Below are 26,265 nucleotides of genomic sequence, written 5' to 3'. Positions count from 1 at the left end.
TGAAGGAATCCCTGGATGAATTCCTGGAGGATTTCGTAGAGGAAATCTGGGAGGAATCCCTGAAGAAATTTCAGAAGTAACCTCTCGAGGAATTTCTGAACCTTCTAACCTTAGAGAAATTCTCGAACGAATTCCTGGGGAATTTTTTGGAAAAACGCTTTAGGAATTCCTGTAGGAATCCTTAAAGCAATTTCTGGGGGAACCTCAGAAAAAATGCTTGAAGGAACTTCTAGACAAATTCCTGCGGAATTCCAGGAGGAATTCCTGGAGAAATCCCTAGAGGAATACTTGGAGAAATTCCGTAGAACTATCCCTGGAGGAGTCTCAACAGGATTCTGGGAGGAATCTCTGGAGAAATTTCTGAAGAAATTCCTATTCATATAGGAGTTATTCCTTCAGTAATCCAGGAGGAATTTCTGTGGGAATCATCGGAGGAATAAATTCCTGGAAGAATTTCTGATGGAATCCATGGGGGAATTCCTGGCGAAATTCTTGGAAGAATTACTGTAGAAATTTCCGAAGAATTCCTGGATCAACTCTTGGAGGATTTCCTGGAGAGATTCCTGGAAGAATTTTTTTTAGGAATTTCCGAAGGAATTACCTGAGATTTCTTTACGAATTATTTCAAGGACACCTTTAGAAATTCCTTTAGGCATTTATTCAAAAACTGCTCCAGGGATTGTTTCAGAAATTCCTCAAGGGACTTCTCCAGGAGTTTCTTTTTCGTGAATTCTTCCATGAGTATCTTGCAGGGGTTTTAGGATAGTGATTTTTTTAGAGTTTGTTCCAAGAAATGCTTCAAGAATTGCTCCCACAATTCCTTCAATATTTTTACAGATACTTCTGCTAGAATGCATCGACGAATTCCTCCAGGATTTTTTCATAGCTTCCTTCTGTGATGCCATCATGGATTGCTCCAGAGAATTTTTCAAGAATTCCTCCATGGGTTTCACCAGACATTCCATGAATTTCTCCAGGGATTTTCAAAGGAATGTCAACAGAAATTCTTTTTGGTATTTCTGCAAGTATTCTTTCAGAGATTTCTTCAGGGATTTCTCCATATATTCCTTCAAGAATTCCACTAGAGATTTTCCCAATAATTCAATCTGGAATAAAGTATTTCAGTAGCAATATCTTCCAGAAACCCTTACAGGAAATTTTACCAGAGACTAGCTAAAAATTAATCCAGGAGTTCCTTGAAACATTGTACAAAACATTGTTTTGGGAGTCCATCCAAAGATTCCAATAATAATTCGTCCAAAAATTATTGCAGACCTAGATTCCTTCATATTTTTTTCCTACAGAAATTCTTCCAGGAATTTGTTAAGAAAGCTTTCCTGGGATATCCAAAGGAATTCCTCATGGGACTGCTTCCAGGATTCAGGAACTCCTGCAGGGATTCCTTCAGGAACTGCTACAGGAATTTCTCAAGGAGTTTCTCCGCAAACTCTTCTTAGAATTCCTTCTGGATTTGTCTAAGGATTCCATCTGCAATTTCTTCAGAAATTCTTTCTGGTATTCCTCCAGGAATTTCTCAAGGGATTTTTCCACGAATTTCTTCAAAGATTCCTCCAGGAATTATTCCTCTGGGAATTGCAGCAAGGATTCCCCTAAAAATTCATCCAAGAATTCCTTCAGAAATGCCTCTAGAGATTCCTCCAGGAATTCTTCTGGATATTTCTCCAGGAGTTTTTCTAGAGACTCCTTCGTTAATCTCTACAGGCAGTCCTGTAAGATATCCTCCAGGGATTCCTCCAAGAATTTCTGCAGGGCTTAACTCGTGATTCTTTCTGGAATAACTTATTTTAAAAATTCCTCCAAAGATTCTCCCAGGACCTCTTCTTAAGATTGCTTCACGAATTCTTCCTTGTGTTCTTTAAGGATTTCCTTCAGGAATAATTTCAGTACTTCCTCCAGGAACTGTTTAGAATTTCCCTTACTGATTCATCTTGAAATTGCTTCCGGAGTTCTTTCTGGAGTTTCTTCAGGAACTCTTCAAAGGATTCCTCCAAAATTTCTCCAAAATTCCTCTGGGAATTCCTGTAGGGATTTCCCAGGAATTTATCTAGAGATTCCTCTAGAAATTCCGCCAGAAATTCCTCTAGAGATTTCTCCAGGAGTTCCTCTGGAGATTCCTTCAGGAATTCCTACAAACATTCCCCTAGGATATCCTCCATGGATCCCTTCGAGAATTCCTACAATTGTTTTTTTTTTTCAGAAATTCCTTCAAGAAATCCTCCAAGGTTTCCTCAATGCATTCCTTCATGAATTCCTCCAGGCATTCCTCCAAGATTTCATTCAGGAATTTCTCCAGGAACTCCTCCGGGAAATTCTCAAGAAAATACCCCAAGAATTTATTCAGGAATTCCTCCAGGAATTTCTCTAGGAATTTATTCAGGAATTGCTCCTGGACATCCTTCAGAAATTAAGTCAGCAATTTCTCCAGGATTTTCTTCAGAAATTCTTCTAGGAAATTTTTCTAGAATATCCTCAGGAATTTTTCAGGGATTCCTCCAGGCATTTCTTTTGAGATTCCTTCATGAATTGCTTCAGCTATTCCTCTCAGGAAATTCTCCAGGAATACTAATAATATTTTTTTTAGAAAATTCCTCTATAGATTCCACCAGGAATTTCATCATGGATTTAATAAGGATTTTTTTTTTCAGAATTCCTTCAAATATTTCTCCAGGAGTTGCTCCTGGACATTCTTCAGAAATTATGTCAGCAACTCCTCTAGGGGTTCCTCCAGGTATTTGTCCAGGAATAGTTTCAGAGATTTCTCCAGAAATTTCTCCAGGATTTTTCCAAGGATGCTTCGAAGATTCCTCCAGGAAATCCTCTAGAAGATCTTCCAGGAAATCCTCTATGAATACCTTCAGAAATTCTTCCAGGAAATTCCCCAGGAATACCTTCAGGAATTTTTCAGGGATTTCTCCTGGTATTCCTCCAAGAGTTCCTCGAGGGATTTCTCCACAGATTTCTTAAATGATTCCCCAGGGATTCTTTCAGGAATTCCCTCGAGGATTTATCAAAGGATTTTTTTTTTCAGAAATAGAAAAATAAAAGACATAGCAATCTGCTAAAATTCATCTGGTGATTCTTCTAGAAATTCATCCAGTAATTCTTTCAAGATTTTCTCTAGAGATTCCTCAAGCAATACCCACAGGAATACCTCTGAGAATTCCTCCAGGCATTCCTTCAGGATTTTATTCAGGAATTTCTTCAGGAACTCCTTCAGGAGTTCCTCCAGGAAATACCCCAGGAATTTCTCCAGGATTTTCTCCAGAAATTGCTTCTGGACATCCTTCAGAAATTATATCAGGATTTAGGAATTTCTTCAGGCAATCTTCTAGGGATTTCTTCAGAGATTCAGAGAATTTCCAGGAAATTCTTCAGGAATACTTTCAGCATTTTTCAGGGATTACTCCAGACATTCCTCCAGAGATTCCTCCATGGATTTCCCCACGAACATGTCCAGTGATATTCCCAGAAATTCCTCCAGAAATTCCTCAAATGGCTCTTCCAGGAAATCCTCCTGGAATTTCACAAGGGATTTTTTTCAGAAATTTCTCCAGCAATTCTGCCCAGAATTTCTCTGGTGATTTCTTCAGGAATTCTTCCAAAGATTGCTCCAAGAATTCATCCAAGAAATTTCTCCAGGAATTTCGGCTAGGTCTTATCCAAGTATTCCTCCAGGAATTACGCCCGGGGTTTGTTCAGAAGTTTCTCCAGGCATTTCTCCAGGATTCCTGCTAGAGATTTTATCAGGAATTGTTTCAAAGATTCCTCCAGGAATCCCTTCTGGAATATGATATCACCAAGAATTCCCCCAAGGAATCCTCCAGAAATTCATGTAGGATTTCTTCTAGGATTTCCCCATGAGATCTCTTCAAAAATTTCTTTTGGTATTCCTCCCATAATTTCTACAAGAATTCCTCCAGGTATAGTTTTAAAAATTCTTCCAGAGATCCTACAGGGCTTCCTCCAGGTATTCCTGTAGGAATTGCAACATGGATTCATCCAGGTTTTTCTTCAGGGATTTTTCCAGGAAGTCTTTCAGGGATTTCTCCGGGAATTCCTCAAGTGATTTCTTCAGAAACTCCTCTCAGGTTCTCTTCAAAAATTCATTCAGGAGTTCCTTCGGAAATTTCAGAAATCCTTCAAACATCTTTTCAGGGATGTACCCAAGAACTTTTTCAGGATTACTTGATATTTTATTTTAATTATTTCAAGCATTTGTGGAGGAATTCCTCCAGCGAATAGTATTGGAAGATAATTTCAAAGGGATGCATACAGGAACTAGGAAATTCTAGGTTAGTCTTCAAAAAAGTTCGTAATTTTCAAAAGATTTCAGCTATAGTTTCTTATGAATGTTTTGTAGACTTAAACAACATAAAAATCAGAGCAAAATTATGCATGAGTGAATGAAAATCCTTAATCTTCCAGATATTGGTCACCGCTACCAGCATCACGTTGATTTGTGAAGATCAGGCGAGCATTTTTTTTAACGTATTGAACAAAATACAACAACGTGACAGCTGAAATCCTTCAGCTGCTTCATCCTTCAAATCCTTAAAATAATGCTTCAAGAATGTAATGTTAATATACTCAATTTCATCCTGCCGCGTTAAGTTATAAAAGCTAGTAGGTACAAATTTGCAAAGGTTGCTTGCCCCCACCACTCACCCCCCCCCCCCCCCCCCCCTGACCGAAAAGCTGGCTACGGCCTTGCCAGGTGGAGCGTGACTTGACGAGCATTGACCAATCCAAATTCCTGTGTGCTAGTGGTTTGTGTTCAGATTTCCCGTGTTAATCTATCTGTAAGAACTTTGTAAACATCTTTTGTTCTCACGTATATGGATAGGCTTGCATTAGGTTTCGTGAGACATTTTTTGGACAACTCAATGGGCGTGACCAAGAATTATTGTTGAAGGCTCGATACCTTGTTACGAATGTATGTAGATCTAAATGTCATAACTCCAGCATATTTTGGATGATCTATGGTACCCAAATTGATGCCACAGTTAATTGAAGGAACCGAAGTAAGTGAGACAAAGCGAAACCATAGTTGGTGCTACACGGATTTGTATCAGCGTGTGCTGAAGGAACCTTACGTGACATGTTCGTTCATGATAACCCGTGTGCTGTCGCGCTACTACACGTTGCATCAATCTAATTCCGACTGTATCTTCGGATGTTAAGGACAGACTTGTTACAATCCCAAAATGGCCGCCATAATGGCCGACTTTGACACCTACTCACGATTTCGAAAGCACAAATCTCTTCGTAAACAATACCAGCGCATCTGAGCTTCTTATTTTAAGCTTTTTACAAGTGAGCAAGAACAGAATAATGAAATGCACTGTTGTTTGAAGCTTGCTTTTTGAGATTTGTGCGTCTGAAGTTCTGATGCACTGTTGAAGCGGGATCTCAAGACGTTTGTCCTTAAAATTATATTTTTGCTATAGCATAGTTCCAGTAGCATAGTTTTAAATACATACAAGTGCAAAACATGAAAAATGCGCAACATATACATCCAAGTATACACCATTCACAAGTGTGAAGCCGCACATGTATAGTGACAGTGAGCAACATGTGGCTCATCAACGAGCTGAACAATCGTCTGAGAGAAGAACCTATCCTCCCTGCTTGTGCGCTGTAGTCGTCATTCTACTGGCATTGGCCGCGGTGGGACAAGTGTGTTTCTTCTCTCTATACTCTCTGATCGCTGTGCAGTTTTCCAGCTGTCTCCGATACGTAAACAGCTGATTTTATAACTCATATTGATGGTTGATTGGTTTGCGGTAGACACAAGTCATATTGCCTGATTTGATTTTCAAGTTTCAAGTTCATTGCAAAATATTTGCCCTGATTCACGTCTCCTTCGTATCAGTGATGCCGCATCTGTGATAACTTGCCGACGCGACGTGAAAGATACTCTAGATACTAGATACTAGAGCTAAGTATTCTGCTGCTGTGATCATAGTGAGAAAAGTGCTCGCTTATCTGCGACAGGTTTATGTGATCAAACAAAAACGCTGTGATTGGTGATAAAAAAAAGTGTGGTAGCCTATCTACAACGGATTGGGATGACACTATTCACGTTGAGTCGCGAGCTAGAACACGTAGTGTAATATGGAAGCACCGAAGGTGAAACTATGCGATAATCCACGCCAAAATGCCAGCTTGCTGTCGGTATTAACCTTCTGGTGGACGGTGGACATGTTCCGGAAGGGTTCAACCAAGACCCTGGGATTGTCGGATCTGTATAAACCGCTGGAGGCCGACCACGCTGACAGATTGGGAGATCAATTGGAGCGGTAAGTGCAGATTGATGGGGTTAATTAGAGTTTCAAATCGATTAGTGAACTCGTAGCTGGCTGGTGAGGGCGAGGAATACGTCATTGAAGTGATAGTTTAGTTTGTCTCTCCTTGTGCTTTGCTTTTTCTATATTCTGGCAGTAGTTCATCATTGAGGCCAATTCAACTGTAGTGGCTTAGCAACAGCCGGCTAAATCTAGTTTAGTTGATACAGTCAAACGATAGATAACTCTTCCATAATGCCTACAGCGCTGTTAGGGTGTAAAGTCATTTCTTCATGGTGAAATAAAAAAAAAGACTTGCCATGAGATAATAAATTTATCAACCGGTTACAGTTGATGTATGTAATAATTAATCATTTTGAGTATCGAAATATGATTTTAACGTAAAGTAAATAAAGTCCTATGAGTTCTCAACTGGACAGACAAGATTCGTTAGTTAACGACTGACTTCTCCCTCACATAGGCAAAATAAACGAGTTTCACAATACGAGGAATGGATTACCGTCAGTGTACCAGTAGCCGCTCATGACCCAATAGCCGCTCACTGTTGCAAAAATCAAGTTTTCACGCATAAATACCCCCTTTTCGTCGTTGATATTCTTGGACAATATAAATTATATGAGAGCGAAGCCATTTTATGCAATATTTACCAAGTAACATAAATTTTAAAAACAAAACAGTAGAATTTTTTAAGCGGCTATTGGACCCAAAAAAGCTGTAGGAAATTTTATGTGTTCCAATAACCGCTCACGCAAAAAAATACGTGAAAATCGTAAAAACTGTCGATTTTAGTACACAGTGTATTTAATCACTATTATACACTCCCGCTGAACAGGAAAAAATAATTGTAAAAACATAGAGTTGCAAAAATAATTCACTTTTCCGCAAAAGTCATTTAAAAGATGGCATACATTTGTCCGTGAGCGGAATTAGGACCACTTTGGTCTCACACAAATTCTAATAATATCATACTTTTATGAAAAGTTCTACATAAATCTTGTTTTGTATCTGATTATACTTAGATTAAACTAACTTAAAATGCAAAAACATTACAAATTGGCTTACCAGTCATTTAACAGAAGATGTTTTTCTGCAAAACTGGCCTTAGATGAGCGGAATCTGGTACCCTGATGGTACTCCTTGACGATACAATAACCACAGACAAACCAAGTTTGCCTGTGCAGTGATGCTGGGTGTTCTCTTCAGAATCCTGAAAGGATTCTCTTCAGAATCCTGAAAGGATTCTCTTCAGAATCCTGAAAGGATTCTCTTCAGAATCCTGAAAGGATTCTCTTCTGAATCCTGAAAGGATTCTCTTCAGAATCCTGAAAGGATTCTCTTCAGAATCCTCGAAGGATTCTTTTCAGAATCCTGGAAGGATTCTTTTCAGAATCCTGGAAGGATTCTTCTCAGAATCCTGGAAGGATTCTCTTCAGAATCCTGGAAGGATTCTCTTCAGAATCCTGGAAGGATTCTCTTCAGAATCCTGGAAGGATTCTCTTCAGAATCCTGGAAGGATTCTCTTCAGAATCCTGGAAGGACTCTCTTCAGAATCCTGGAAGGATTCTCTTCAGAATCCTGGAAGGATTCTCTTCAGAATCCTGGAAGGATTCTCTTCAGAATCCTGGAAGGATTCTCTTCAGAATCCTGGAAGGATTCTCTTCAGAATCCTGGAAGGATTCTCTTCAGAATCCTGGAAGGATTCTCTTCAGAATCCTGGAAGGATTCTCTTCAGAATCCTGGAAGGATTCTCTTCAGAATCCTGGAAGGATTCTCTTCAGAATCCTGGAAGGATTCTCTTCAGAATCCTGGAAGGATTCTCTTCAGAATCCTGGAAGGATTCTCTTCAGAATCCTGGAAGGATTCTCTTCAGAATCCTGGAAGGATTCTCTTCAGAATCCTGGAAGGATTCTCTTCAGAATCCTGGAAGGATTCTCTTCAGAATCCTGGAAGGATTCTCTTCAGAATCCTGGAAGGATTCTCTTCAGAATCCTGGAAGGATTCTCTTCAGAATCCTGGAAGGATTCTCTTCAGAATCCTGGAAGGATTCTCTTCAGAATCCTGGAAGGATTCTCTTCAGAATCCTGGAAGGATTCTCTTCAGAATCCTGGAAGGATTCACTTCAGAATCCTGGAAGGATTCTCTTCAGAATCCTGGAAGGATTCTCTTCAGAATCCTGGAAGGATTCTCTTCAGAATCCTGGAAGGATTCTCTTCAGAATCCTGGAAGGATTCTCTTCAGAATCCTGGAAGGATTCTCTTCAGAATCCTGGAAGGATTCTCTTCAGAATCCTGGAAGGATTCTCTTCAGAATCCTGGAAGGATTCTCTTCAGAATCCTGGAAGGATTCTCTTCAGAATCCTGGAAGGATTCTCTTCAGAATCCTGGAAGGATTCTCTTCAGAATCCTGGAAGGATTCTCTTCAGAATCCTGGAAGAATTCTCTTCAGAATCCTGGAAGGATTCTCTTCAGAATCCTGGAAGGATTCTCTTCAGAATCCTGGAAGGATTCTCTTCAGAATCCTGGAAGGATTCTCTTCAGAATCCTGGAAGGATTCTCTTCAGAATCCTGGAAGGATTCTCTTCAGAATCCTGGAAGGATTCTCTTCAGAATCCTGGAAGGATTCTCTTCAGAATCCTGGAAGGATTCTCTTCAGAATCCTGGAAGGATTCTCTTCAGAATCCTGGAAGGATTCTCTTCAGAATCCTGGAAGGATTCTCTTCAGAATCCTGGAAGGATTCTGTTCAGAATCCTGGAAGGATTCTGTTCAGAATCCTGGAAGGATTCTCTTCAGAATCCTGGAAGGATTCTCTTCAGAATCCTGGAAGGATTCTCTTCAGAATCCTGGAAGGATTCTCTTCAGAATCCTGGAAGGATTCTCTTCAGAATCCTGGAAGGATTCTCTTCAGAATCCTGGAAGGATTCTCTTCAGAATCCTGGAAGGATTCTCTTCAGAATCCCGGAAGGAGTCTCTTCAGAATCCCGGAAGGATTCTCTTAAGAATCCCGGAAGGATTCTTTTCAGAATCCCGGAAGGATTCTCTTCAGAATCCCGGAAGGAGTCTCTTCAGAATCCCGGAAGGATTCTCTTCAGAATCCCGGAAGGATTCTCTTCAGAATCCCGGAAGGATTCTCTTCAGAATCCCGGAAGGATTCTCTTCAGAATCCCGGAAGGATTCTCTTCAGAATCCCGGAAGGATTCTCTTCAGAATCCCGGAAGGATTCTCTTCAGAATCCCGGAAGGATTCTCTTCAGAATCCCGGAAGGATTCTCTTCAGAATCCCGGAAGGATTCTCTTCAGAATCCCGGAAGGATTCTCTTCAGAATCCCGGAAGGATTCTCTTCAGAATCCCGGAAGGATTCTCTTCAGAATCCCGGAAGGATTCTCTTCAGAATCCCGGAAGGATTCTCTTCAGAATCCCGGAAGGATTCTCTTCAGAATCCCGGAAGGATTCTCTTCAGAATCCCGGAAGGATTCTCTTCAGAATCCCGGAAGGATTCTCTTCAGAATCCCGGAAGGATTCTCTTCAGAATCCCGGAAGGATTCTCTTCAGAATCCCGGAAGGATTCTCTTCAGAATCCCGGAAGGATTCTCTTCAGAATCCCGGAAGGATTCTCCACAGAATCCTGGAAGGATTCTCCACAGAATCCTGGAAGGATTCTCCACAGAATCCTGGAAGGATTCTCCACAGAATCCTGGAAGGATTCTCCACAGAATCCTGGAAGGATTCTCCACAGAATCTGGAAGGATTCTCCACAGAATCCTGGAAGGATTCTCCACAGAATCCTGGAAGGATTCTCTTCAGAAAGGATTCTCCACAGAATCCTGAGAGGATTCTCTACAGAATCCTGAGAGGATTCTCTACAGAATCCTGAGAGGATAGTCCACAGAATCCTGAGAGGATTGTCCACAGAATCCTGAGAGGATTGTCCACAGAATCCTGAGAGGATTCTCCACAGAATCCTGAGAGGATTCTCCACAGAATCCTGAGAGGATTCTCCACAGAATCCTGAGAGGATTCTCCACAGAATCCTGAGAGGATTCTCCACAGAATCTTGAGAGGATTCTATTACAAGTTTTATTTTTGTGTTAAATATCGTATTTTAACTTGTAAATATTCCCCTAGTGTTAATGCACATTTATAGCGTTCTGATAGAATAGAGGCCCGCAATCCTTTTTCGATTGCTATGATTCAGGACATTTCGGACCGCGATGAAGTACTAGAGATGGTACTTAAGAGAGTGCGACTGATATGTGTGATCTAGCTACTTTATCGGCGCTGCAGTCTTGGGGAATCAAAACGAGACAAATCTAAAACAGTCGTTTTGATTCCCCAAGACTGCAGCGCCGATAAAGTAGCTAGTACTAGAGATGTAAACCTTTCCCTGGCACAGACTTCAAGTTATAGAACTCTAGTGATGAAACCCGAATCGAGATGCCCCCTTAGGATTAGAAATTCCTAGACAAAACAGAGCTATGAAAGTAACTAATGCTGTGATCCAAAGGCAACCTGCCGGAGAAAATACGATTACAGGATTGACTGATGGACTAACAACATTGGCGAAACCTCGTCATCCTGTAATCGAAAATTGTTATCCACTAGGGTAACAGGGCAAAATATATGTTCTGTGTTGTGTACGTCCAAATGTGATGTCCTGATTTATTACGCATTTGTAAGGTTCCACTACAATATGCTATATTTTAGTGCTTCATTATTTTTTCGTAATAATTCTTCACAGAATCCTGAGAGGATTCTCCACAGAATCCTGAGAGGATTCTCCACAGAATCCTGAGAGGATTCTCCACAGAATCCTGAGAGGATTCTCCACAGAATCCTGAGAGGATTCTCCACAGAATCCTGAGAGGATTCTCCACAGAATCCTGAGAGGATTGTCCACAGAATCCTGAGAGGATTGTCCACAGAATCCTGAGAGTATTCTCCACAGAATCCTGAGAGTATTCTCCACAGAATCCTGAGAGTATTCTCCACAGAATCCTGAGAGTATTCTCCACAGAATCCTGAGAGTATTCTCCACAGAATCCTGAGAGTATTCTCCACAGAATCCTGAGAGTATTCTCCACAGAATCCTGAGAGTATTCTCCACAGAATCCTGAGAGTATTCTCCACAGAATCCTGAGAGGATTGTCCACAGAATCCTGAGAGGATTGTCCACAGAATCCTGAGAGGATTGTCCACAGAATCCTGAGAGGATTCTCCACAGAATCCTGAGAGGATTCTCCACAGAATCCTGAGAGGATTCTCCACAGAATCCTGAGAGGATTGTCCACAGAATCCTGAGAGGATTGTGCACAGAATCCTGAGAGGATTGTCCACAGAATCCCGAGAGGATTGTCCACAGAATCCTGAGAGGATTGTCCACAGAATCCTGAGAAGATTGTCCACAGAATCCTGAGCGGATTGTCCACAGAATCCTGAGAGGATTGTCCACAGAATCCTGAGAGGATTGTCCACAGAATCCTGAGAGGATTGTCCACAGAATCCTGAGAGGATTGTCCACAGAATCCTGAGAGGATTCTCCACAGAATCCTGAGAGGATTGTCCACAGGATCCTGAGAGGATTGTCCACAGAATCCTGAGAGGATTGTCCACAGAATCCTGAGAGGATTCTCCACAGAATCCTGAGAGGATTCTCCACAGAATCCTGAGAGGATTCTCCACAGAATCCTGAGGGGACTCTTCACAGAATCCTGAGGGGACTCTCCACAGAATCCTGAGGGGGCTCTCCACAGAATCCTGAGAGGATTCTCCACAGAATCCTAAGAGGATTCTCCACATAATTCTGAGAGGATTCTCCACAGAATCCTGAGATGATTCTCCACAGAATCCTGAGAGGATTCTCCACAGAATCCTAAGAGGATTCTCCACAGAATCCTGAGAAGATTCTCCACAGAATCCTGAGAGGATTCTCCACAGAATCCTGAGAGCACTCTCTACAGAATCCTGAGAGCACTCTCTACAGAATCCTGAAAGCACTCTCTACAGAATCCTGAGAGCACTCTCTACAGAATCCTGAGAGCACTCTCTACAGAATCCTGAGAGCACTCTCTACAGAATCCTGAGAGCACTCTCTATAGAATCCTGAGAGCACTCTCTACAGAATCCTGAGAGCACTCTCTACAGAATTCTGAGAGCACTCTCTACAGAATCCTGAGAGCACTCTCTACAGAATCCTGAGAGCACTCTCTACAGAATCCTGAGAGGATTCTCCACAGAATCCTGAGAGGGTTCTCTACAGAACCCTGAAAAGACTCTCTACAGTATCCTGTGCTTATCAGTTTTTTCTCCGTAACTTCATAGTAAAGTTAGCAATAAAATAATCCTCATCCTCATCTAATTGAAGTTCTCACCATTTACACTTTTTCTAGAAACTGGCGATTGCAGCTTCATAAATGTAAACAACACAAGAATGCGCGACCTTCACTGGTGAAGGCCATCTTTCGAACTTTCTGGAAAGACTGGGTTGTGCTGTCGTTGATTACAGTTTTCGGGGAGATAGTCCTCCGCATTGCTCAACCCATTCTCCTCGGACGACTTCTGCTGTACTTCAGGTAACTGAAACATATTATTATCGTTTCTTATACAATGTACTAACATCAAATCGGAAACAGACGCCAATCGGACATATCCTACGAGGAAGCCCTGTACTATGCGATCGCCATGATCGCAGCCAAAGCGGGCAGCATCATTCTCGACAACCAGTACGGCATTCTGACCTGTTTGACCGGAATCCGGACCAAGATTGCAATGTGCAGTGTGCTATATCGGAAGTCGCTACGGTTGTCCAGGAATGCCCTCGGGGATACATCACCCGGGAAGGTTGTGAACCTCATGTCCAACGATGTGAACCGGTTCGACATTGTAGCTTTCCTCATCTGCTATATGTGGGCATCGCCTATTATACTGGTTATTGTGCTGGTTCTGCTGTGGTACGAAGTGGGTTGGGCTGGTCCCATCGGTATGGTGGTCATTTTTGTGGTTACGCCGATTCAGTGTAAGTAATGCTAGGATATTGAAGTGTTTCTAGAACTAGAAAGTTATCTCTTTGCAGCATTTTTCGGCAAACTAACGTCACGCTACCGGCTTCAAACGGCCCTTAAAACGGATGAGCGTATTCGACTGATGGACGAAATCATTTCCGGAATCCAGGTCATCAAGATGTACGCATGGGAGAAACCGTTCGCCAAGTTGATTTCCGCTGCTAGAAGAGCGGAGCTGAAAATAGTTCTGAAAAGCGGTTTCATCCGGGGTTTGTACATGACCTTCGGGTTGTTTACGACTCGAGCTGCACTATTCGCCACAATGGTTGGTTTGATCTTGATGCAGGAAGAGATAACGGCTGCCAAGGTGTTTGTTGTAGCTAGCTATCTAAACATTGTGGCGTTTTCCATGTCGGGAATGTTCGTAAGAGGGGTTGCGGAAATTGCCGAGGGATTGGTTGCAACTCGCCGGTTGCAAAAGTTCTTAGAGTATGATGAGATTTCAGAACGATTTCTTCAAAACGGAGGATGCGAGGATTCAGATAAACCTGAACGCGAAGAATCGAATGTAGCACTGTCTTTTCAAGGGGTAACTGCCCGCTGGGTCATGCCCCAAGAAGAAAATCAGAGTCACCGTCCGCTTACACTGGATAACTTGAATGCAGATATCCCGAGGGGTCGACTGGTGGGAATTGTTGGAGCAATCGGATCTGGAAAATCGTCCATTCTGCAAGCTATTCTCGGTGAACTACCGTTAGAAGCCGGGCGAATCGTGTGCAATGAAACGATTTCCTATGTCAGTCAAGAACCGTGGTTGTTCGCTGGAAGTATTCGACAGAACATTCTTTTCGACAACGCTTTGGATCGGAAGCGATACAAGAAAGTGCTTCGAGTGTGCGCATTGGAAGCTGATTTGGAGCAATTCCCGGATGGTGATGAGACTCTGGTCGGGGAGCGAGGTATTTCACTTTCCGGTGGACAGAAAGCTAGGATATGGTAATTTCGTAAGATAAGAACAAGATTTATTCGAAAATATTGATTAATCTTTAGTTTAGCACGAGCAGTCTACAAGCAGTCCGGTATATACCTTATGGATGATCCCCTAAGTGCTGTTGATGCCCACGTAGCCAAACATCTTTTTGAGTTGTGCATTGGAGACAAAGGATTTCTAGGTAGACAAGGTGCAACACGAATCTTGGTTACTCATCAAGTACACTTTCTGGTGGAAGCAGACTGGGTCATTGTAATGAATGATGTGAGGAGCTTTATCCCAACACTAGCAAACCTGTCCAACTTATCGTTACCTTTGAATTTGCAGGGTAAAATCGAAGCCCAAGGACCACCGCAGGAACTGATGCACAATGGGATTGACTTTGTACAGATGGGCGAGTCCGAAAGCACTCCGGACCACGACACCCATCTGAGTCGGCAGGATTCGTGTACTTCCGTCACTTCGTCGCGATCCAGCGTCAGTGAAGAGGACAACGACGAAAGGGCGGAACAGTACGATAGCAAAAAGATGGAACAAGCTTTTGAGAAATCTTCGGCGGACAGTCTGGCGGGATCCATGTTCCTTCATTATTCGTCAGGTGCTGGCGGGTTGGCAATAGCCATCTGCCTGATATTTCTATTTGTGCTTACTCAGCTGATTGTCAGTTTCACCGATTATTGGATTTCATTCTGGGTGTCTCAAGAGGAGTTAAGGTCGTTTATTGAAGCTAAAAACGATTCTCATGTGTTGGAAATTGGTTCTTCCGAACCACTCGGCACGGATGTATGTTTGTACGTTCAAGCTGGAGCAGTTGCTGGTATTTTTGTTGTAGGTATGATAAGGTAAGTTCTTATTGATTAATCTTGTGTTTTTTTTTTCATTATGGGCTTGACGATCTAATTGTTATTGTTTCTGGTTCATATAGAGATTGTTCTGGGTTCAATACCAGGCCAATCCATATGCTTTACTTTTTCTTTCTTCTTTACGTATACACTGACTGGATCAATTCCTCTAGAATTGACAGAAATTCAGAAGAATTTCACGGAAAAATTCCTAAATTCCTGATTTCTGAAAAAATCCCCCACAACTTTTAGAATTCTAGAGGAACTTTTTTTAAAGCAGGAGTTTCAAGGTGAAATTCTCACAAAAGGTTCTGGTACATATCCGGGAGACCATCTGGAAGATAATCTTTATAAAACTTTCGAAAGAGTTTCGGGAAGTACTTGTGCAATAGATAGCGGAGGAATTTTTAAAACAAATAATGAAAGAGTTTTCTGAAAAAAAAAAACAATCTGGAAGAATTCCTGGGAGAATGTCCGGATAATATTTCAAAAAATCTTTTCCAAATTTTCTGGACGTACTGCCGGATGAATTTTGCATGAAATTTCAAATTAATTTCTTAATGTACTTCCGAAACTATTCCTGGAGAAACTTTCTCGAGATTTTCTACAGTAGCTTCGGAAAGATTTTCTAGAGGAATTTCCAGAAGAATTCTCGGAGGAACTTTTGTACAATTCCCGAAAAAAAATCCGGATTTTTTTTTCTGTAGGAACTCCTGGAAGAATCCTCGGAGAAACTTCTAGAAGATGTTACGGAGGAGTATTCTCAAAAGAATTCCTGAAAATTTTACGGAGTAACTCATCATGAAACTTCTGAAAAAAAAAATCATTATAGAACTTCTGGAAGAATTCTAGCACTAACACTCGAACAAACTCCTGGGAGGTAGTTTCAGATAAATTCGAATGAGTTCACAAAGAGACTTCCGAAGGAACTTCTGAAAAAAAAATCTAAATGAATTTCTACAAAAAGTTACGAAACAAACACAAGAATCCTCGCAGGAATATTTGCACGAGTTCCCGAAGCAAACTCCTGAAGTATTTCTTGAATAATTCCCAGTGAAACTTCTACAGGAGTACCCGGAGAAAATACAAAAATGTGGAACACAATATGCTGTATTTTAGATGAAGTTGATAGAAATCATCAAAACCGTTAATTTTATTTAATAAAAAGTGTATTTTTATTTTCTGAAACAGTCTATAGAGGAAGTTTCTTGAGACACTTCTTGTAGAATTCCTAGAGAAATTCCTTGTGCAATTTAAAGAGGAATTTCCTACAGAAGTTCTGAATTCCTAATCAGACTTTCAAAAAACTCCAGAATAGATTTCCAATGAAATTACTAGGGGAATTCTCATTGGAACTTCTGAATCAATTAGCATAAGATCCTAAAGAAATGCCTGGGATAATTCCCGGATGTTTTTTTTTTTGGAAACTAGTTTTAAAGGGTCTTTAGAAGATTTTCTGGAGGACAGTTCAAATAAAGTTCTAAAGGTACTCCCGGAACTGTTCCTGGAGAAAACTTTGGAAAGATTTTCCAGAAAAATTCCCAGAGGAATTTTTGTATAATTCCCGGAAGGATTTCCATATTAGTCTCTGGACGAACTCCTGAAAGAATTTTCGGAGAAACTTCAGGAAGAAGTCACGGAGGAGTATTCTCAGAAGAACTTGTGAAAAATTACGGGAAAAACTCAGGGTAGAACTTCTGAAACAATTCCAGCACTAACACTCGAACTAACTCCTGGGAGGTACTTCTAGACGAATTTTTGAAAGATTTCACAAAGAAACTTCCGAAGGAACTTTTGGAACAATTTTAGAAGGAAAAAAAAAAACACTAAGGAATTTCTACAAAAAGTTTCCAAAGGCATTTCTAGAAGAATTCTCACAGGAACATCTGCTAGAGTTCCAGAAGAATTTCTTGAATAATTCCCAGTCCTTCTCATAAATGCATAATTTCCATACCACTCATGAAATGTGTAAGAGTTACACATTCCCAAAATCTGCTCGTACACTATTCTAGATGCGAAATGGCTATATTTTTTTGATTCGCCAAGGTCACTAGTAAACCTAGCTAGATTGCCATACTAAAAAAAATTGCAACTTCATTGATTTTGTGGATGCAGGAGCAGATTTTGTAAATGTGTAACTCTTACACATTTTATGAGTGGTATGGATATTATGCATTTATGAGTAGGTCTTAAAAATTTAAGTGCTGAGCGGTTTTACTGTGCAGGAGTATTCGAAGGAGCCCCTAGAAGTGTTCCCGGAAAAACTCCAAAAGGCAATTTCAGTGAAACTCTTAGAGGATTTTCAGTAGAAATCTAGAGGAATTCCCAATTGAGTACATTGAGAAACTCCTAGTGGAATTTGTAGAGTAATTGCCGATGCAATACGAAAAGGAATTTCTTACATAACTTCTGAATTCTTGAAAATGAAACATCTGTAAGAATCTCCGATGGAATTCCTGGAAGATTTCACATGGGAATTCTCAATGTAACGTCCAGAAATAATCCAGAATAAATTTTCAGTGAAATTCGCAGGGGAATGCGCAGAGGAACTCCTGAAAAAAAAATATCCCTATGAAGCTGAAGTTTTCAAAGGAACTTTATTAGGAATTCCACGTGGAAATGTTAAATAAATTTCTAGTAGAAGTTGCACTGAGAATACCAGTAGGATCTCTGCTTGTAAACTCTCTAGGAATCCCATTGAGAATTTAATCAAGAGTTTTACTGAAGGTTTCATTAGTAATTACATTGTAAACTACAACAGAAGTTTATTTTATCGGGGATTCTTATATTGACCTTGAAAACTTCAGAAGGTGGAGCTAGTGGAGCGGACCTGGTGTGATGGTTAGAACACTTGACTATCACGCCGAGGACCTGGGATCGAATCCCACTCCCGACAAGCTCGCAAAATGTGAGTTCTTCCTTCGGAAGGGAAGTAAAGCGTGGGTCCCGAGATGAACTAGCCTAGGGCTAAAAATCTCGTTAATACAGATAAAAAAAAACTTCAGAAGGTTCGTATGAAATTCATTTAGAAGTATCACCAGGAGTTGCTCTAGGAATTTCTCAAGGAATTCCACTGGAAATTCCTCTAGATTTCCACTGGAAATTTCTCTAGGAGTTTCACTGGAAGTTTCTTTAGGAGCTTCACTGAAATTTGCTTTAGGAGTTCCTTCGAGTGTTTCTGTATGCATCCCACTGAGAATTATTTAAGAAATTTCTGCAGAAATGCTTCCGGAAACTGCTTTAGGAACTGTTGCAGATTCCTGCATGGATTCTTATAGAAGTCCCTTTGGGAACTTTTGTAAAAATTCCTTTGTGGTGTCTTCCAGAAGCTCTTTCGGAAATTATTCTCGAAGTTCCTTCGTGGTTTCTTTAAGAAACTTTAGGAAAATTCGTCTAGAAGTACCTCCAGGAATTTGTTCGAATGTTATTGCAGCATATTTTTTCGAATTCCTCCGTTTCTTACTCAAGATGTTCCTCCGGAGATTTTTGCCAGAAGTTTCCCCGGAGATTCCATATGGCAATTCCTCCGGGAATTGCACAAAATTTCCTCCGGGAATTCTTCTGAAAGTACCTCTAGGAATCCTTCCGAGAAGATTCCGGAGAATACTCAAGGAATTTCCGGAACAATTCCTAGAATTTGGAATGTATTATTCAAACTCAATTTTTAGGTTTAAATTGTTCGCAATCATTATCAATTTCAAGGTTGCAAAGTATGTACTATAAGAAGCGCGAACGGCTACAGAAAGGAGGTTATGCGGGGTTTCAGATGGCTTTCAAGGTATTTGGGGGGGGGGGGGGGTACAAATGCGTTCAAAGGGGGCTTCAGGGAGGTCTTTGGGAGGGGTGGTCGAATGGTCTCAGGTGCGTTACAGGGGGATCGAGAGGCATTGGCGTAGCAAGCCTCCTTTTTGTGTAATTTCAGGGGGTTCTATCGCCAGTTTTTTAAGAAGTTTCTTAATAAACTCTTCTGGGTGATGCTCTGGGAATTTTCCAGAAGTTCTTCCAAGAGCACTTTCAGAAATACCTTCGTGTCTTTTTCCAGAACTTCAACCGGTGATTCCTCCAGGAGTTCCCCTGAAAATACTTCCGGGAATTGTACAACATTTCCGATGAGAATTCTTCTGGAAGTTCCGCTGTGAGATCTTCCCAAAGTTTCTCTGGAATTTTTCATGGAATAGTTCCAAGAAAATATCCGGAAGTACTTTTAGAAATTTATGTTAAATTTCCTACACGAATTATTGCAGCAGCGGCAGTTTCTCCAGCAAATCATTAAAATATCTTTTGAAAATTCTTCCCCACAGCAAGAAATTCCTCCACGAATTATTATACGAATCACTCTTCAAATTTTCGGGAAGTTTTCTGAAGAATTGTTCCAGAAGTTCCTCCCGAACATCTACCCGAAGTTTCTACAGGAATTTCGTCTAGAAACTAATCCCGATATTCGTTTCAAAAATTCCTCACAAACTTTTGTCAAAACTTGCCAACCACTTAATTTTTTCGGATATGTTCCAGTTCTTTCAAGAATATTTCATGTAGGGATTACTTCTGAAGTTCCTACAAAATTTGAGTTTTGGTTATTCTTACAGGAGTTCCTACAGTACTTTTTCCGAGAATTCTTGCGAAAGATTTTGGAAATTCCTTAAGGTAATCCACCTGGGATTCATCTATTAGTTCCATAACAACGCTCCTACTCTAATAGAGAAAAATATGTGAAACCTCCCGAAATCAATTCTTCACACCATGATGGATTGCGATTTGAAGTATGCCAACACGCACACTACTACACAACTTGCCAGTAATTTTCGTTCGCATCATTCAGCAACGTGTACGCAAACGCCAAAGCGATCGAACACTAGCGCCTCTGGTGAAAGGATCGCTCAAATCCAATTAAATTCAAATTCATCGTTAAATGCATGTGTCAAGCCCTTTTGTAGAGTGTTACGTCTGTTTGTCTGTGGTACAGGTATTTTTGCCAAAACTTATTGAAGTATTCCTGGTGAAATTCTTCATGGAAGTTTGCTCTGTGTTACTCAGAATTATCCTTGAATAAGTTTTGGATGGAATTAAACAGAATTTAGGTTGAATAATACAGAAACTCCTGGGAGAATTCTTCAAAATTTCTGCAAAGAATGCCTACATAAGATGACTTTCTTTTTTTTTTCGTCAGTTAATTTCGTCACGACTGGTTTTTGTCGGCCAAATTGCCTGAAACTTGGTCGTATATTACAGTGTGGTAGGAGCACTTTTTAGGCCAAAGTTGTGTTTCAAAGATTTTATAAAAGCTGCCGAAAGTAGCATAAATTTTCAAAAAAAATCCTTTATATGTAAAGGATCCTCACTTAATTCTTGATGAAACTTCCGAGGGAATCGCTGAATAATTTTCCGCAGATATTTCTGATAGACTTTAGAAACTCCTACAAATAGCTTTAAATGTAACTTCGAACGAATATCAGGTTTTCCTGGGAAATCCCAAAAGTTTTCAATTTATATCTTAAGATCAGACGCAGACTTTAGTATTGTAGGGACTTATAAAGGAAGACGTGTAGTTCGTATTACGGTGTTCTTTATTATGACATAATACAGTTTTTGAAACGGCAAGGCCTACTACAGTTCGGTCATCTTGATTTTTCACATCGTCCTTGATGTGCACGGCTGCTTCATCTTTAAATATTTTCCTTGAAGCTCCAACTCGTCGACAAAGTTTTCGACGTTGTAATGCATCACTTATGCTTAAATCTTCACCTGCTGATCGCAACGCTTCTGTATCATTCCATTCCGTAACTCCTCTCGCCGACATCATCCGAGAGTGATGGCAAGATCAGATCCGCTCCCAATTGAACTTTAAAAGCAATTCCTGGAGAAATCTTCGAATAATAAACCTGAAAGAAAAATTGGAGACGAACCAGCCTTGGAGTGAAAGTCTCGATAATAAAGACATAACAAACCTGAAAAAATCCCCGGAGAAACTTCTGAAGGAATTCAAGGACTGATTCCTAAAAGAATTCTCCAAAAAAAATCTTGAAAGAATGCTAAGAATAATTCCCTAATGATTTTCCAGGAGGACTCTCGAAGAAACTTCAGAAAGGATTTCAAGAAAGAATTTCCGAACAAACTTGCTAAGCAATTCATGCTAAATCCTTGGAGAAGGTTTCGATTTTTTAATGCCGCTTTTTTAATGAGATTACCGAAATAATTCCCAAAGAATTTTCAAATAAATTCACAAACAAGTCACCGATTCAATTGTGAAACGAACTGCTGAAGAAATTGCATTAGCAATTTCCGTAGGGCATGAATATGTTCCAAAGCAGTTTTTTGACTGAATGTATTTTTGCATGAATTGCTGAGGAAATTTTCGAAATAATTTCCAAAGATGTTGCCAAAGAAATTCCCAAAGAACATGTCAAAATAATTGTCGATGAGATTCTTAAAATGGTTTCCGAAAAAAAAATCCCAAAGGAGCTTCCAATAGAATTGCCGAAACAATGCTCAAAGGAATAACCGATGAAATTTCCATAGGAAATGCCGATGGAATTATCAAAGGAATTTCCTAATTAATCGAAGGAATAAAAAATGCCGGAAGAATTCTGGAATAACTTCTTAAAGAAATTGTAGAATTATCGAAGGATTTTCCAATGAAATTACCGAAGGAAATTCAGATGTTTTCTTCGATAAACTTATGGTGTAACTTCCAGAGGAATTTCCATTGAATATCCGGGGTCTTTTCTTGGACTTATTTCCGGAAGAATTCCTAGAGAAAGTTGCGAAGGAACTCAGAACTTTTGGGGAAACTTTCGTGCTTCTACTGAAAAAATTCTAAAAGCAAATTCTGCATTTGTTATTGGAGGCAATTTGCCAAGATACTCCCGTAGGAATACCCAGTGGAATTCCTTGACAAATCCCCGGATGAGTTGAAGAATATAAACTGACCTTCTCCAAGAATCCCGCTCTAAGAATTTCTCCAGAACTATTCCTGAAATCAATAAGCCATAGCTCCCAATTTTCCTACCCAGGGCCGTCAATTTCTACCGTTCCTGTGCACGTGCCTCGCAGAACATCCACGATTGGTGCTTCAAGGGTTTCATCTCGGCAACGAAGCGCTTCTTCGACACGAACCCATCAGGTCGAATTCTGAACCGGTTCTCCAAGGATATGGGTGCCATGGACGAGCTACTACCCAAGTCGATCATGGATGCCACACAAACCGTACTAACCATCATAGGCGCCATGCTGGTGATTCTGATCGTTCAACCGTTCTTTCTGATACCGATTTTGATACTGCTGGCCATATTGCTGTACACGAGAACGATCTACATGAAGACTTCGCAGAACAGTCGGCGATTGGAAGGAATCAGTGAGTTACGAATGCTGTAATTATAAGAAATGTTACTCATGGTAAACTTTTCAGCGCGATCCCCAATTTTTACCCACATTGCCACCACCTTGAACGGTCTCCCGACGATTCGGTCTTTCAAGGTTCAACAACTGCTGATTGCAGAGTTCGATCAACACCAAAACGTCAACACCGGAGCGTACTTTATGTTCCACTGCGGGAGAGTTGCATTCGGAATGGTGCTAGATTTGATATTCTTCGTGTTTCTGGTAACCGTAGTGTTCACTTTCCTGTTGCTGGACAACAGCGTCCTCGGAGATAAGGTAGGTTTAGTGGTTACTCAGATAACTGCCTTGGCTGGGATGCTGCAGTTCGGAATTCGACAAAGTGCCGAAATGTTTAACCATTTGATCGCGGTCGAACGGTTGCTGGAGTACAGAGACTTGCCAGCGGAAAAGCAGCCCAAGGAAGACGCAGAACGTGCGGTTTTACCAAAACAATGGCCTTCAGAAGGTCGGATAGAGTTTAAAAATGTAAAGTTTAAGTATTTCGAGGACGCTCCACTTGTTCTTCGGGATCTTAGCTTTGAGATCAAACCTAGGGAAAAGGTAGGAATTGTTGGTAGAACCGGTGCTGGTAAGTCCTCGATCATCGGTGCGTTATTTCGAACGGCAATTATCGAAGGAAATATCGCCATTGATGGCATAAACACGGAAAATATCACCTTGGAAACCTTGAGATCGAATATTTCCATCATTCCACAAGATCCGGTATTATTCAGTGGAACGTTGAGAAAAAATCTAGATCCTTTCGATAAGTATAGCGACGCAGATCTGTGGCAAGCGCTTGAACTGGTTGAACTGAAGGAAGTTGCCGATGGACCTTCCGGGTTGCAGACTTACATTGCAGCTGGCGGGTCGAACTTCAGCGTGGGGCAGCGGCAACTGCTGTGCTTGGCGAGAGCTATTCTTCGAAGCAATAGGATTCTGGTGCTAGATGAAGCCACGGCAAATGTGGACCCAGAGTATGTTGTACTCAAATGAATATTAACCTTAAACTGATAACGATTTTTTTTTAGAACTGACCATCTGATCCAGCAAACCATTCGGCAACGATTCGCAGAATGTACGGTACTGACGATAGCACACAGACTCAATACCATCATGGATTACGATCGGATACTGGTGATGAGCGACGGCAAAGCGGTGGAGTTTGGAACCCCATGCGAGCTGGTGCAGATTCCTCAGGGAGTGTTTAGAGAAATCGTTATGGCTACCGGTCCGGTGGAAGCGGAAAATCTCATCAATTTGGCAAAAAAATAGAGTCTACTTACTTAGAATTAGAACAGGTCAATTGTTATACAACACAAAGGTGTACTTACATAGAAATATATTTTTATATACATTTACTTATGCGTTATGATGAGTCGTATCTGATACAGACCTAACTAATTACCGTAAACTGTAAACAGAGTGTTCGTTGTTTTTGTTCTTGAATAACAATGACAGTTTAATTAGTTTAGAAAAAAAAAATGAACTAGTTAAGGGACACAAATTCGTAATGAGTTAAGTTATTATAAGACCTATACATATAGTGAAGTAGTATATCTTTTAGTGATCTTTTGAATTTTCAAGCGCTTCGAAAGCCTTTCAGATCCGAATACGCCTATGCTCCTCATGGTTATAATTCGAAAGCTTTAAAAACTTCGGTAAGGGTCCGCTAGTTGGGCGTAGTCTCTACTTGACTCCGAGACTGGCTGCCACAGCAACTGCTCTGCGGCTTCACAGTATTTAGTTTAGGTTTAGCTGCGTAACCTGCATTATCGTCGGTTAGTTCGATCTCCTCGCGTGCCTGGACATTTCGAAGCTCTTTGTGCTTACCTTACGGATCAGACGAAGGCCTGGGTGGCCTCTGCTGTACATAGAAGCCGTCTCCATTCCACTTGGTCCATGGCTGTTTGTCTCCAGTTCCGCACTCTGCGTAGGGTCCGCAGATCTTCCTTTACTTGGTCAACCCACCTAACTCGCTGCGCTCCACGTCTTCTTGTATCGGTCGGATGACTCTCGAGAACCATTTTAGTCGAGTTGCTATCCGACATCCTGATGACGTGACCCGTCCACCGTAGTCTCCCGATTTTCGCGGTGTGGACGATGGGTGGTTCTCTCAGCAGCTGATGCAGCTCGTGGTTCATTCGCCTTCTTCAAGTCCCGTCTTCCATCTGCACTCCGCCGTAGATGGTATGCAACACCTTCCGTTCGAAAACTGGTTCTCTGCACGTAGGGTCCATGCTTCGTGTACCGGTCTAATCAACGTTTTGTAGATAGTTAAGTTCGTGTTACGCGAACTTTCTTCGATCGTAGTTCTGCGGAGTCCAAAGTAAGCTCGATTTCCTGCCACAATGCGTCTCTGAATTTTTCTGCTGGTGTCGTTGTCGGCGGTCATCAGTAAGTCCTAGTACATAAATTCGCCAACCGCCTCGATTTCATCACCGTCGATAGAAATTCGGGGTGGCGGGCGCGGTGATTCCTCCCTGGAGCCCTTTGTCATCATGTACTTTGTCTTCGACACATTAATGACTAATCCGATTCGCCTGGCTTCGCTCTTTAGTCAGATGTACGTTCCCACCATCGTCTCAAATTTACGAGCTATAATATCAATATCATTAGCGAAACCAAGCAGCTGAACGGACTTCGTAAAAATCGTACCACTCGTGTTTATCCCCGCTCTCCTTATTACACCCTCTAACGCAACATTAAACAGCAAGCACGAAATACCATCACCTTGTCGTAACCCTCTGCGATATTCAAAGGGACTCGAGAGTGTCCCTGATACTCGAACTACGCACATCACTCGATCAATCGTCGCCTTGATTAATTGTATCAGTTTATCCGGGAATCCGTATTCGTGCATAATCTGCCATAGCTGTTCTCGATCGATTGTATCATACGCCGATTTAAAATCAATGAACAAGTGATGTGTGGGCACGTTGTATTCGCGGCATTTCTGCAACAACTGGCGGATGGCGAACATCTGGTCCGTTGCAATCGGTGATAGACGGCGGCATAAAATTTGAGAGAGTATCTTGTAGGCAGCGCTCAGTAGTGTGATCACGCGATAGTTCCCGCAACCTGTCGCCCTTTTTTGTAGATACGATACCTTCCATCCACTCCTCCGGTAATACTTCCTCCTCCCATATCTTAGTAATGACTTAGTGTAGTGCTCTAACCAGTGCTTCTCCACCGTGTTTTAGTAACTCTCTTGGTAGTTGATCTACTCCAGCTGCTTTGTTGTTTTTCAACCGGCCAACCTCCTCCTCAATCTCTTGAAGGTCAGGGGCCGGAAGTCTTTCGTCCTGTGCACATACTCCTAGATCTGTTATCACGCCACCTTCGGTACTTGCAACGTCGCCATTGAGGTGCTCATCGTAATGCTGCCGCCACCTCTCGACCACCTCACGCTCGCTCGTGAGAATATTCCCGTGATTATCTCGGCACATGTCGGCTTGTGGCACAAAGCCTCTGCGCGAGCGGTTCAGCTTCTCGTAGAACTTTCGTGTGTCCTTAGCGCGGTACAGCTCTTCCATCGCTTTGCGATCTCGTTCTTCCTGCTGGCGCTTCTTCATCCGGAAGACGGAGTTCTGCCTATTCCGCGCCTGTTTGTAACGTGCCTCATTCGCTCTCGTACGGTGTTGCAGCATTCTCGCCCATGCTGCATTCTTCTCGTTTTTCAACTGTTCACATTCACCGTCGTACCAGTCGTTTCTGTGATTCGGAGTAGCGAA

The 26,265-nt window shown here is 41.4% G+C and overlaps 1 protein-coding gene across 1 annotated transcript; it reads left to right on the top strand.

Annotated features, from left to right (window-relative positions):
• Positions 1-5,559: 5,559 nt before the first annotated feature.
• Positions 5,560-24,088, top strand: LOC109424077 (ATP-binding cassette sub-family C member 4). Its single transcript, XM_019699159.3, has 9 exons — positions 5,560-6,320; positions 12,710-12,892; positions 12,953-13,335; positions 13,393-14,317; positions 14,372-14,576; positions 14,640-15,154; positions 22,165-22,505; positions 22,560-23,508; positions 23,563-24,088. Exons 1-9 carry the CDS (start codon positions 6,136-6,138, stop codon positions 23,804-23,806), a joined length of 3,930 nt encoding a protein of 1,309 aa, XP_019554704.2. The 5' UTR covers positions 5,560-6,135; the 3' UTR covers positions 23,807-24,088.
• The last annotated feature ends 2,177 nt before the right edge of the window (positions 24,089-26,265 follow it).

This window comes from Aedes albopictus, chromosome 3 (genome assembly GCF_035046485.1).
Source record: "Aedes albopictus strain Foshan chromosome 3, AalbF5, whole genome shotgun sequence".
NCBI classification, from domain to species: domain Eukaryota; kingdom Metazoa; phylum Arthropoda; class Insecta; order Diptera; family Culicidae; genus Aedes; species Aedes albopictus.
Note: the sequence above shows the minus strand (reverse complement) of the source record. Positions and strands in the feature narration are given on the sequence as shown.